At 59.9% G+C, this 12,054-nt stretch overlaps 1 protein-coding gene and 1 long non-coding RNA gene across 2 annotated transcripts; both read left to right on the plus strand.

The window, feature by feature from the left end:
* The first annotated feature begins 3,525 nt into the window (after positions 1 to 3,525).
* LOC139801253 (maestro heat-like repeat-containing protein family member 7) lies at positions 3,526 to 9,373 on the plus strand. The gene is made up of 10 exons (XM_071755287.1): positions 3,526 to 3,714; positions 5,436 to 5,727; positions 5,909 to 5,982; positions 6,168 to 6,248; positions 6,780 to 6,934; positions 7,030 to 7,144; positions 7,682 to 8,067; positions 8,337 to 8,451; positions 8,748 to 8,882; positions 9,176 to 9,373. The coding sequence occupies exons 1-10, from the start codon at positions 3,526 to 3,528 to the stop codon at positions 9,371 to 9,373; spliced, it is 1,740 nt and encodes a 579-aa protein (XP_071611388.1).
* A 355-nt stretch (positions 9,374 to 9,728) lies between these two features.
* On the plus strand, positions 9,729 to 10,746 carry LOC139800736 (uncharacterized). Its single transcript, XR_011727897.1, has 3 exons — positions 9,729 to 9,817; positions 10,116 to 10,217; positions 10,653 to 10,746. It is a non-coding gene; the product is annotated as an uncharacterized lncRNA (long non-coding RNA).
* The last annotated feature ends 1,308 nt before the right edge of the window (positions 10,747 to 12,054 follow it).

Below are 12,054 nucleotides of genomic sequence, written 5' to 3' on the forward strand. Positions count from 1 at the left end.
CCCTGCAGTGAGTCACCCTTACTCCCCACTTTGCCTTTGTGCAAGCGAGGAGCATGGACTGTCCTGGCTGACCCCACTGTCAGGGCTCAGCAGCAACAGGATCACCTCCAACAAGCCAGCCACAGCAGGAAGAGTTTCAAATCAGTGAAAGTATGTGTTGGGGCCTTAGTAACAGGTGAATCACAGAAAAACTATAATTCTTTGAATACAGAACTTTCTGTCTAGAGATTTTCAAGAGCACTGATTGATACCCACATTGTTGCTCTCATGCTAACTGCAGACTCAGAACTGCTCATCATCCTCTCTGCAAGCCAGCCATGTCCTTGTGCCCCATGTTCATGGGAGCGTTAGACCATTCCTCATCCTCACCTCTGTAAACAGGAGCACAAGGTGCTGCACTACTTGCTACCACCCACATCCCCACCCCTTGTTTTGGTAGTCAGGTTCTTCTATCAGCTCATTAATTTGTGCAACCACACCGAGGTCTCAGGTAAGAACTAGACCCCTGAAGGGGTGCCATGACCCTGCAGCTGGTCAGGGACTCCTCAGCCATACTGGAGCTGGTGGGGTGTGAGTGTGTGTCTGTGCCAGAGTAGAAAAATGGGAAGCAGAGGTGTTAATCCTAAAACAGGAGTGTCACAAGGCAGAGTGGACACTGGAAAGAAAACCCAGCACGCTGCCCTCTGCTTTCTGTCCGGCAGCTTTGAAAGTAAAAAGCTGTTTCTTGCTACAGCGGTCAGTGCAGAGAACTGGCTGGGCATTCTCTTTGCCACCCAGCAAGATGAGAAAGGGAGAGTTTTCTGCGGTGTTTCTCTCGAGTGGCCCGTCTGAAGGCGGGGAGAAGCGATACCTGCTGGGACTTGAGCCCTGGCAGTGCGGGACAGGGACACTGGAGGGCAGCGGTGACTTGCTGGGGACCGAGACTGCAAAGCAAAGCGCAGCCCAGCGCTGGATTCCCCGCTCAGCTCCTTTCTGCCCGGCTCTGTCCGGGCGGCGGCGAGGACACCTGGAGCCCCCCTGGCCGGCAAGGCCGTCCCCCCACAAACCTGCAGCGCATTCAAACCTCCGTCGTTCTCCCCGGCTGCTCAGCCCCCCCGTGTCCAGCCCTGCCTGCAAAGCAGAGCCCCGGAGCAGCCCCGGCCATGAGCAGCCGGGCCGGGCACTCGGGCTGATGCCCTGCAGCTGGGCAGGGGCCGTGTCCTGGGGGTGGGCGTGGGAAACCTGGAGCGGGGGGCACAAAAGCCGCCGTAAGCACAGCCCCTTCCAGGCGAGCAGCAGTTCCTGCGTGCAGGGCTGGGGAAGCGGGGTGGCTGCTTGCCGGCAGCTCCTTTCTGGGGAGTTTAGGAGAGGAGAAAGGAGAAAGCGGGACCGGTCTGGAAAAAGGGCAGGACGATGATCCGGGATCCACGTGGCCTGGGAAAGGTATGTGGTGGTCTTGGGGCGAGCGGGCGGGCTGGTGAGGGTCGACCACCTCCTTCCGGCCGTCTGCGAGCGCTGCACGGAGCGCTGGGGCTTCGGTGCGATCGTTCCTGGTCGACGGAAAGCAGCGGAGGGTGCTGGAGGGTCCCGCTGGGAGCCCGGAGCAGCAGTGTGCGCCTTTCTCTCGTCCACGCAGGGAGCAGAGAGCACCGAGACGGCGAGAAAAGGTGTTCCGGGAGCTGTTCCAGGGGGTGGGAAGAGGTCGGCGTATGGAGGGTGCTGATGGCTACCTCGGAACTGACAGCTCCTAGCTTTAGAGCATCTGCTGGAAGTGGCGAAGGATAAGTTTCCCGTTCCGTCGGGGGAGAAGAAGCGCACCTGGCAGGTTTGAGGCGCCCTGGCCGGCTTCGGGCAGCACCGTCTCCTGGTGAGCAGGGCTAGGTTTTTGGTGACGGTGTGGTTGGCTTTCTGCCGTCTCGGTCCTTGGGCAGCCCGGAGGGAGCGGCAACCGGGTCAGGAGGGCGAGAGGCAGCGTCTGCACAGCTGGAGAGGGACAAGGGCAAGGGAGTTGGCTGGCCCCCCCGGCCCCGCAGTAGTCGGGGGAGGGCCCTTTTCCCAGGCAGCTTTTGTGCCTGCCGGCGGCGTGTCCAGCGTGACACCCTGGAGTCGGGGCGTGTGAGGGCATTTGTCCCTTGACTTCCTGCCTGTAAGAGCCCCTTGGCGTTTTGAGGCCTCCAGGCAGCCCCGGGGAGGGGGAGCAGCTCTGGGGCTCCTCTGTCCTGCTCGAGGGCAGGGATGGTTTCCCAGACACTGGCTGCGCAGACCTCGCTCTCCCTCCTGGGCAGTTGTGTTTGTGCGTGCTCGTCCTTGTGGGTGTGAGCGCGTGAGCGCGTGAGCTTGTGCTTTAGCCCCCCTTGCAAGTGGCTGCAGTTTAGCTGCAGTTTCCCAGGGGGGAGAGCGGGGTCTGTGCAGTAGCCAGGGGTCCCCTGTGAGGCCGCGAGCGGAGGGAGGGTCCGGGGTCGCCCCTTTTTTGGAAGGAGGGAGCGCAGCCGCTTGAGCACCGGTGGTGCGGGCGAGGCGCCGCGCCGCGCGGCGCCTGTAGTCAGGGCCTGGGTCTGTGCCTGCGTGGCTGCCTGTATTGCTGACAGCCCTGGAGTCAGAGCGTGTGTCCCGAGCCGTGGAGGCCTGTGTCCCCAGGCAGCCCCAGCTCCCCGTGAGTAGGGCTGTGCAGCCTCTTTGGCCGCGGCTTTGCACAGCCAGCTCCGTTTGCCCAGGGTGGCTGCCTGGGCGCTCCCCTCCAGCTGTGCCTGGGCAGGTGCCTGGGCTGGTGAGGGATGCTAAGCTCCAGCGTGGCCTTGGTTATAGTGACCGTCTGTTCAGGAACCTTAGGTCATCTAGGAGGGATCCCAGTAAGCCTCCTGTCCTTGAATTTAGGAGGGCAGATTTCAGTCTCTTCAGGGAAATGCTCATCAGTGTGTCATGGGATAAAGTCCTGGAGGGAAGAGGGGCCCATGGGAGCTGGCTGATATTTAAGGATCACCTACTGCAGGCCCAAGTCTGGTATAAACTCCAGGAGGCCAGTGTGGATGAGAAAGCAGCTCCTAAAAGTCTTCCAACTGAAGGAAGCAGTATACAGTGTGGGAGCTGGGGCAGCTTGATCTTCTCCGTGACTTCTTTGCATCGTGAAAAGGACTTGGGGGTCCTGTTGGATGAAAAGCTGGATGTGAGCCAACAGAGTGCACGCTTGCAACTGAGAAGGCCAGTAGCCTCCTGCGTTGCGTTTGGGGGAGTGGAGATGAACTGTGGGCTACCGTGTCTTGAGTGAAGTACCAGCATTGCTGAGCACTGCTGTGCCTGACATGCTGGAACTTGAGGCCAGAGTCCAAGGGAGCACAATGGCTCACCAGGACTGGTGTTGCTCGTGCAATTTTTTCTGTTCCCTCAGTAGCAGAGTGCAGCCCCCAGTTTGCTTCATGGGGGGAGGTATCGAGTACACAAGGACCTGACAGCACGAGGGGTGCAAGCTCAGCCCAGCCATCTGCCATGGACTCATCCAAACCGCAGTGGAGAAGAGAGGAGGTTCAGAGCTTCTTCAGGACATGGATGATGCCGCTGTGTGGGGCAACACAGCAGAGGAAGTCTTTCACAAAAGGTGAGAATATGATGCAGCTTCTATTGGAAGCCAGGTTTGGCACTGAGAGAAGCAAAGTCAAGGGGCTTGGTCAAGAGATGCAGTTCTTGGGAATTAACTGGCAAGATGGATGCAGCCACATCCCCGTGGAGGTGGTGAACAAGGTAAGAGCGGTGTCTGCATCTGTCAGTAAGGAGACAGAGGCTGCCTTGGGTGTTGTATGTGTCTGGAGGATGCCTGCTCCCTGGTACGGTGACGTTGTGAAGCCTCTCTCTAGAGTCAGCGAAGAAACTCTTTTGTATGGGGCCCTGAACAAGCTGGGGATAATGGTCCTACCTGGAGCCTCTGGCAGAAAGGCCCAGAGGAGACTGGAAAGGGATGGCTGGAAACCCATCCCAGAGTTCACGCTGCTGCCTGCAGTGCTAATCTGGGCCTCGAAAGGCAGATTTTGTTGCAGCCTGGGATGCCAGGGGGGGAGTGGGTCAGAGATTGGGACTAATTTGGAAAGTAACCTAAGAGCTGACTGAGCCAAAGAGCACGGTACAGAGTGGGTCTATCCCATTCCTTACCATGCAGCAGCCTCTGCCATAGTGGCATGGTAAAAAGCACCATGAAAGCAAGGGGTGGTGGAAGGTTCAAAACCTGGGACAACCACTTAGCACAACCCCTCTGGTTAGTTAATAGCAGGGGATGGATCAATGGAGCCAGCCCTGCCCAGCCTGATGTTTTACAGACAGGAGAAGGGGATGAAGTCCCTGCTGTAAGTGAGAGGAACCTCCTGGGACAAGCTGTGTGGTTTTCTTCACCCCTGGGCAAAGGCAACACCACTTGTGGGGTCTTGTGTGCTCAAGTCCCTGGGCATTCCCTGGAGAGTGATGCCAGCAAACCCGTGTCACAAATAATTTTAAAATAAACACTTGAAGCTCTATTTCTCAGTTTATATTGCATTTATTGATAATTCTCTCAAAATCAGGATAGCCTGGTTTATACAGAGCATAACGGGTAACATAGGATTTGAATGATTTTGCAAAATAAACAGATTGACTTTTAAGGAAAAGCTCACCTTAGCTGAGGCTTTAAATAGGAAGGCAATTCAGAAGGACTGGCTACAACTTCAGGTTGTGAGGGGGGAAAAAACCTGAGGGTTTTTTTGGGACATGATGAACAAGACTGCTGCCTTTTGGTGAATTCCTATATTTACTTGATGTTAGTTCTAACTACGGTGGGTAAACTTGCATTTTGATTTGAGCAGGATCACTCATCTCCAAAAAGTAGGGAAGATGCTGAGGATGGCTGACTTGGGATGTTCAAACAATGCTTGAATGTTTGAATCAAGAGCTGCTGCCCTGGCCATGGGACTGCATCCCCTCCTTTTATGCCATCTCCTCCCAAGGCTGAGACACCCTTTCTACACCTCTCCCCCAAAAGAGCTTGTGCGTGCAGCCCCCGGGGTGCCTGTTCGTGTCACAGTTGGGTGTGGGTGTTCCAGTGCCTGCCTGTACACACCTGGCCCGGGTGCCGGGTGACAATGGGACCTTTGTTACATCATTGGTGACACCCCTGGACCCCGGGGTACCTTCCTAGTGCTGGGGTTGCCCTGGCTCAGTGTCCAAGAGGACAGCGATCGGATCAGGCAGGAGCAGAGCGCTGACTTGAGCCCTGAGCCATGTCTGGTTTTTTTGTAGTTCAGGAAAGCTGCCGTGGTTCCCAAGAGAACCACGGCAATTCCCAGAGGCTGCTCGGTCCCCCAGAGAGGTAAGAGCCAGGGGCTGGGGCTGGGGGGGGGGGCACTCTGGGGTCAAATGTGAGGGATCATGAAAGGCCTTTGTGGTTTGTCCATCAGGAGCTTCTGCCCAGCCCCTGAGGGGGCTGTGGCTCTTCACAGGCTGCCCATGAGCCTCCATCCCCAGGAGATTCACTGCCCTGTGCAGAGCCCGTCCCAGACATGTCCCTGCCCCCACGCAGCCCCCATGGCCCCACGGGCTCTCCCCGCAGGCTGCGCAGCCTTGGGGGACAGCAGCAGCACTGCCACCCCCGTGCCCACCCCCATGGCCTCTCCTCCTTCCCCAGGACTGAGCGGACATCCCCAAGCCAGCTCCGGCTGGCCTGGGTGGAGGATGAGGGGGAAGAGATCAGTCTCACCATCCCAGACATAATGACCCAGCTGCTGGAGACAGGTGAGTGAGTGGTTTGTGGCTACTTTGCTGTGCTCCTGCCGTGCCAGTGCCCTCTTTGGGTCCCCCCGCCCAGGGCTGGCTCTGTCCTCGGGAGCTGGTGTGCAGCTGGGTGCTGCCTAAGGGCCCTTTAGTCTCTCCTGCCAGCACCTTCAGCTCACCCTCCTCCCTTGCTTTGTTAAAGATCCCTGGTATTCAGCTGAGGAGAAGGAAGAGGGCCAGGAGATGTTTAAGGATGCTCCGGAAGACTTAGGAGAGGTACCTACAGAGACTGCCACCTGCCGTGTGCCTGCTCCACCTGCCCCCATGCTCAAAGATGCCTTCCCAGACAGCTGCCCTCTGGGGGAAAAGGCAAAAAAAAAAAAAAAAAAAAAAAAAAGGCAGCAGAGTCCTGTGCGTACGAGGGATCAACAAAGGAGCCCCATAATCTTGTCTTGTTGCAGGACCAGGATATGGAGTGGCTGAGAGATCTGATAGCCAACCTGTCACCCTCCATCCTCAGGAGCCTGCAGGATGTCTCGCAGGTCTGGCATTTCCAGAGCAGGTCACAGTTTCCCCCCCTGCAAGCCCCCAGGGAGGTTTCTCCCCCAAAGCCCTCTGCACCCTGAGGGGTACAGAGGCATAGAAAGGAGCAGAGGCTGCAGTGGGAAGGGGCTCTGGCCACCTCCTGGCCATGGCAGATGGGTGTGGGGATTCTTCCCTGAGGCTGGGAGGGACCCCAGGGACATGGAGGCAGAGCCAGGCTTTGCTGCTGTTCCCAGGAAGCTGTGGCAAATGATCCCTGGGGAAGGAGCCTCAGGTCCAGACAAGCTCCAGTGCCCCTGACACCCCTTCCCACTGTCCTGGATACTCTATGGGTATCTCTGGCCCCAGTCCTCGTGTTGGCACCTCCACTTCGTGGACTGAAAAGACAATGGGCAAAATCCTCCAGCTGCAGCTAGAGAGGGAGGGGAGCGGAGCGGAGGGGGGACTGCTGGGAGGGACCCCTGCGTGTGGCATCTGAGGGGATGGTTGCAGTCCAGTGGCAGCACCATCCTCCCCTCTGTTCCCTGCAGGCAGAAAAAATCTTGAGGTGCATCCACAGAAACGTGGAGCACGTGCGCACGGAACCATCGCGGTTCGTCCTGAGATCCGTGCTTGGGCTGCTGAGCGAGTGCTGCCCTGAGGAAACAGTTCAGACCCTGCTGATGATCAGTCCCTCCTGTGACAAGTATGAGCCCCGAGAGCCCTGGGGACTTGCTCCATAGCCCAGGCACAGCACAAACGGCCAAGGCAGCCCTGCTAACAGAGTGTTCTGGCTTGCAGCGCTGCGCTGGCCATGTGGGAGATGCTGCTGTCCCTGCCCAGCACTTCTGTGACAGTTCTTGACCGGCTGTTCAGCGTGATCCAGGGCTGGAGAGCGAAGTGTGCTATCCCATCTGTGAGTGACCAGAGCAGGTCTTGCTCCCCTTCAAGGCTGTTCCTGGCTCCCCAGGAAAACAGACACGTCCCTCCTGCCTGCCCCAAACAGCCCCCTCCTCCAGGCCTTGGGGACACAGTCCCTCAGGGCTAGCAGGGACCTGCCCTGCACCAACCCCCTTGTTCCAGCCCCACGAGGCTGCCCCAGGAGCTCCCCAAGGACAAATAGGAACCCCGCCCCTATCTGGCCAGCACTCGGCTTCCCCACTGCCTGCACCCCCCGCCCCGCGCTGCAGCTGGAAACCTGGGGCAGGGGCCAGAGTTGGGTGCCAGAGGAGGGGTCCCCGTGCTGGCCCAGGGAGGCTTGTGGGGCCCCACTGAAGCAGGAGGGGAGCCCCCAGGGCTGCTGGCCCGTGGCCTGGCAGATGGGTCACAGTCTCCATGGGTGTCTCTGTGGGCTGGGCCGATGCCTGAGCCGCACTCCACATGCAGCCCAGGGGCTTCGGCAGTGCCACAGCTGCTTCCTTGCACTGAGAGCTGTCCCTTTGTCTTTCTGCAGGCAAAGCAGGTCCTGTCCAAGCTCAGTCAGCGGCCCCGCTGTCAGGGGATCCTGGAAGTGCTCTTCCCCAGGCTCCTCATGAGCTTGCTCTACAAAGTTTCCCTGGGTGCAGTGATCCTGGGACAGGAGCCACCTCAGGCCGATCAAGCCAGCCCTTTGAGGTGCGCCTTCCCCTTCCCCTGCCATTCCCCTGGGCCCTCGGCCAGGGCCCCTGCTCTGTGCGTAACCGGACCTTGCTCTGCACACAGGGTGGCAGTGGACGGCATTAAAGCTCTGCTGCACGCCGCTGGCTGTCAAAGGCACGTCCAGAACATCCAGAAGGAGGGCGGCTGGGACATGATGCTGGACGTGGACACCCTCGAGAGAGGAGTCAGCTTGCTGGCCAGGTGAGAGCAGAGGAGTCCCCAGGCACCCAGGCCCCGGGCTGCAGCCGCAGCGCTGGCCAGGGAGCGGTCCGAGTGGCAAGGGGTGCTCCTTGCCTGGGGAGAGAGCAGGGCGCAGTCGGCAGCAAGTGGTGTGGAGGCTGTGGCTGGGTGCAAAGGCGTGTCCTGGCCTGGGCTATCCTGGCTGGGCTGGCATGGGCAGGGCAATCCCAGCAAAGCTTTGCCTGCCCTGCTCACCGCCAGCACTGCTTTTCTTTCCCTGCCCTGCCCAGAGAGATGAGGAAGAGCCCTGCTAAGCAGCGATACCTCCTCTTCCATCATGTCAAAGAGATTCTTGACCAGAGGAGGGAATGGCAGCTCAACTTTGCCATCACTTTCTATACTGAGGTAAGCCTGGTGGGAAGCAGTGCCTCTGCCAGATGCTTCTGAAGCCGTCCCTCTGGCACAGGCGGCTGTCGCCGGGTGGGATGACAGTCCCTGGAGCTGGGACAGAGGGCTCTGCTGCCAGTCAGGCCCTGGGGCCTCCATCCAGCCCTTCCTGCTGGGGCAGTGCTCAGCACCCCCCCGTGTCCACAGGCAGGGCTGGTCAGCCCCCAGGCCCTGAGCTGGCAGTGGTAACCAGGAGCTGCAGAGTGCCAGGGTCCTGCAGCTCTGCCCGTCTCTCACCGCTGTTGCTCTTTCAGCTGCTGGGCTGCCTGGGCCTTGGAAAGGATCGGAGTGACGTGTGCCTCCTCCACTCCTACCTGAGCCATGGCAATCAGACAGTCCGTCTGCTGGCACTCGGGGGCTTGGTGGCACTCGCAGGAGATCCACGGATGGTGAGCGAGGTGTAGTCAGGCGGAGCCGCGTTGGCAGCCTGGGGCTGGGGCAGGGGTAACGCGCTGGCTTGGGCCTGGCTGAGAGGAAGGAGGTGGCTGTCAGCAGAGAGAGGGGTGGCTGAGCAGGGGCCACAGAGCCTTTGCTCTCCTTGCTCTCTCCTTCATCCCCATCATCGGCATGCGCAGCGCCTGCCGGGAAGCTGGGTGGGAGGCTGGTGCTCAGCACGCAGGGCGTTTGTGCCAGGCTGCTCCTCCACTGCTCCACCCTCACAGAAAGTCTCCGTTTCCTCCAGGCAAGACAAATGCGGGACACCTCTCTGCTGGAGAGCATCCTGGTGTTCCTGAAGGATCCGTCCACAAGCATGAGGACGGGGGCCTTGCTGTTCTTCCAAACCATGTTGGGTTTCCTGAGGAGGAAAGAGGCCAGCCCCGTCTCCCTGCTGCTGGTGGAGAAGCTCCCAACCCTCTTTGGTGATGTAAGGCCGATGTAGGAGCCTGACCCCATAGAGAGGCATGGGGCAAGGACAGCTGCCCTCCAGCCCAGCCCTGTGGGAAGCACGTGGGCGGGGCTGCTGCCCTCCTCACGCCCCTGGGCTCTGCTGGGAGGGCTGCTGGGCTCTGCACCCAGCATGGCTTCTCCTTGGCCTCAGCCTCTATAGAGGTGCCCTGAGCCCAGCAACCCCAGAGCATCTCCCCTCACATTGACCACGTTAATAGCCTTGGTCACCGTGGGTGGGGAGAGGCTGTTGCTGCAGTCACACCGTCTTCCTTCCTACCAGGAGTCCAGCCAGGTGCAAGAGCTGTCCCTCAGCCTCTTTGGGGAGACGATTAAGGCTGTGGCGAGCAGGGACAAGGGAGAGATGAAGGAGAGGATACGAAGGGTCGTGGTCTCTCTCTCCCTGCACATGTATACTGAGAGCAGGAGTATGGCTGAGGTACAGAGTTGAAAGCTGAGCACCTGCTTTGCCCGTCCTTCCCTCTGCCCCAGCCCTGGCAGCAGCTCATCAGCTCTTGCCTATTACTCTTGTGCTGGCTGGCAGAGTGCCATAGCTGAGGTGGTGGCCGCCCCGTGTCCCTGCCTCGGGCATTGAAGCCCGGGCATTCAGGCTCTGTCCCCAGCTGCCTCTTCCCATAAGTAGCTGGGGGCAGCTGGCAGCCTTGCCAAGAGGAGGGGGATGACAGGTCTCCTTCTCTGAGCTGTAGTGCCAGCTCCCACCTGCTGCTGTTTTGCAGGCCTGTGGCAAAGCCCTCCTCATCAGTGCAAAGTTCCTGGGTTGGAGGAGGCTCAAGAGGGTGATCAAGAGGAGGAAGAGCTGGCTGATTGGAGAGACTTTGGTGAGGACAACCCCCAGGTGCCAGGGCCTGGGCTGGACAAGGGATGCTCCAAGGGTGCCCGGGGTGTAGATGCGCAGCTGTTCCTGGCTGGCCCTGATCCAGAGCAGAGTGCACAGCTTGGAGCTCAGTCCCCCTTCCTTCCCTTTTCCCTAAGGCATAGCCAGGGCTGCTTCTGCAGGCCCCTCTTCCCCCCAGCCCCTGAGTGCTTCGGGAGCCCCCGGACCACCTGGGCCCTGGCAGCAGCACGGAGTGGTCACAGTACCCCCACAGCCAGGCCCCCTCTGACTGTGGCTCTGGCTGCACCTCAGCCCCCCGGGACTCCTGGCTGGCAGAAAGGAATGGGCTGGGGGGGAAGGGGTGGGCTGGGCAGAGGGACTGCTCTGGCACACGGGGAAATGGTCTGTGCCAGCCCCATGACACTTGGGCACTCTCCAGCTGAAGCAGGACAGGAGCAGGGTAGAAGACTACGTGCGTTTCAGCCTGCCCTACCTGCAGGACTCTCAGGCCAGTGTGAGAGCGGAGACCATCAGGTTCATGGGTGAGCCGAAGCCCCCGGAGACTCTCTTCTGGCAGCCCGGCCCCAGCCCCCGGCGCTGCCCTGGCAGGCAGGAGCAGCCCTGTGGCTGTCCCGGGCAGGGTCCTGGCCTCCCACTGCCCTGCCCTGCCCAGGCCTTGGTGGCCGCCTGGCTCAGTGGCAGCAGCGCCCTCGGGGACTTGCCCGGGGCCATCGCTGCGGAGCGCTGGGCAGGAGGGCGTGCGGCCGAGCTGGCCGGACCGGGGGTGGTGCTGCCGGGGGCAGTGCTGGGGAGGGGGAGGTCTGACGGGAGCTCTGTGCACAGGGACTGCTGCGCAGCACCTGGGGAGAAGCCCACCTAAAGAGACGCTGGAGGTTCTGTGGGACGGTGAGTAGAGTCAGAGGTGCTGGGTGCTGCATTCCTGGCTCCGCTGCAGGGAAAGGAGGGAGAAGCTGTGACTGTCGCATCCCTGGAAGTGTTCATGGCCAGGCTGGCTGTGGCTTGGAGCTCCCCGGCCTAGTGGGAGGTGTCCCTGCCCGTGGTGGGGGGTTGGGGTGGGACTAGGCGATCCTTAAGAAGGTGCCTTCCAGCCCAGCCCAGTCTGGGAGCCTGGGATTCCAGCTTCCAGCTGCTCCCTCGGTCCCACCTGCTGCTCCTAGGAAGCCAGGGAAAGAGAGGGATGGGGCTTGCATAGAAGCGTCTGTGCAGACAGCAGCCTTTCACCACCACTCGCTTTCTTTCTGTTTGCAGTCGTCAAGCCCTTTGATAAGGACCCTGATGCCTCAGTCAGGTCCCAAGCAGGTGAGACCTTGCACATCCTGCAGACTGTGTGGGAGCTGCAGAGACAAAGATGGTCCTTCCGGAGACTGTGCTGCTGGTGCTGATGAGGTGGGTCAAGGACAATCTTGCTGCCACCACCTTCCTGACGGTACTTTCACCGCTGCCCCGTCACGGCTGCTGTTCCCCAGAACCTCATGTGCACCCCCAGGCTGTGCTCGACTGTCTCTGTCCAAACGAGTGCCCCCAGAACTTTCCTGTCCCCTTGCTTTCCCAGTTAAACCTCCCTGATGTCATCAGAGCAGGAGGAAGCGGCTGCACTGGGGTGGAGCATTTGCATCATCAGCCGGAGACTCACAGATGATTACAATTCTCCCAAGCTGTGAGAAGTAACGGCTGCGTTCCTCTTCTGTCACTTCCAGGAGGTCACCAGGGTGTCTGCAGAGTTTTTGACCTCTCCCGCAGAGACCTAGAGCAGCTCGAGTCATGCGGCTGAGCCCACGCCCAAACAAGATACCCTGTTGGAGGCTGTTTGGCAATGGATT

Source organism: Heliangelus exortis, chromosome 11 (assembly GCF_036169615.1).
Source record: "Heliangelus exortis chromosome 11, bHelExo1.hap1, whole genome shotgun sequence".
NCBI classification, from domain to species: Eukaryota; Metazoa; Chordata; class Aves; order Apodiformes; family Trochilidae; genus Heliangelus; species Heliangelus exortis.

Coding starts and splice junctions, on each gene's coding strand:
- LOC139801253 (XM_071755287.1), top strand. CDS start 3,526: ATGCCGCTGTGTGGGGCAACACAGCAGAGGAAGTCTTTCACAAAAGGT. Junction 3,715..5,435: donor CCGTGGAGGTGGTGAACAAG/GTAAGAGCGGTG, acceptor GGCTCTTCACAG/GCTGCCCATGAGCCTCCATC. Junction 5,983..6,167: donor CTCCGGAAGACTTAGGAGAG/GTACCTACAGAG, acceptor GTCTTGTTGCAG/GACCAGGATATGGAGTGGCT.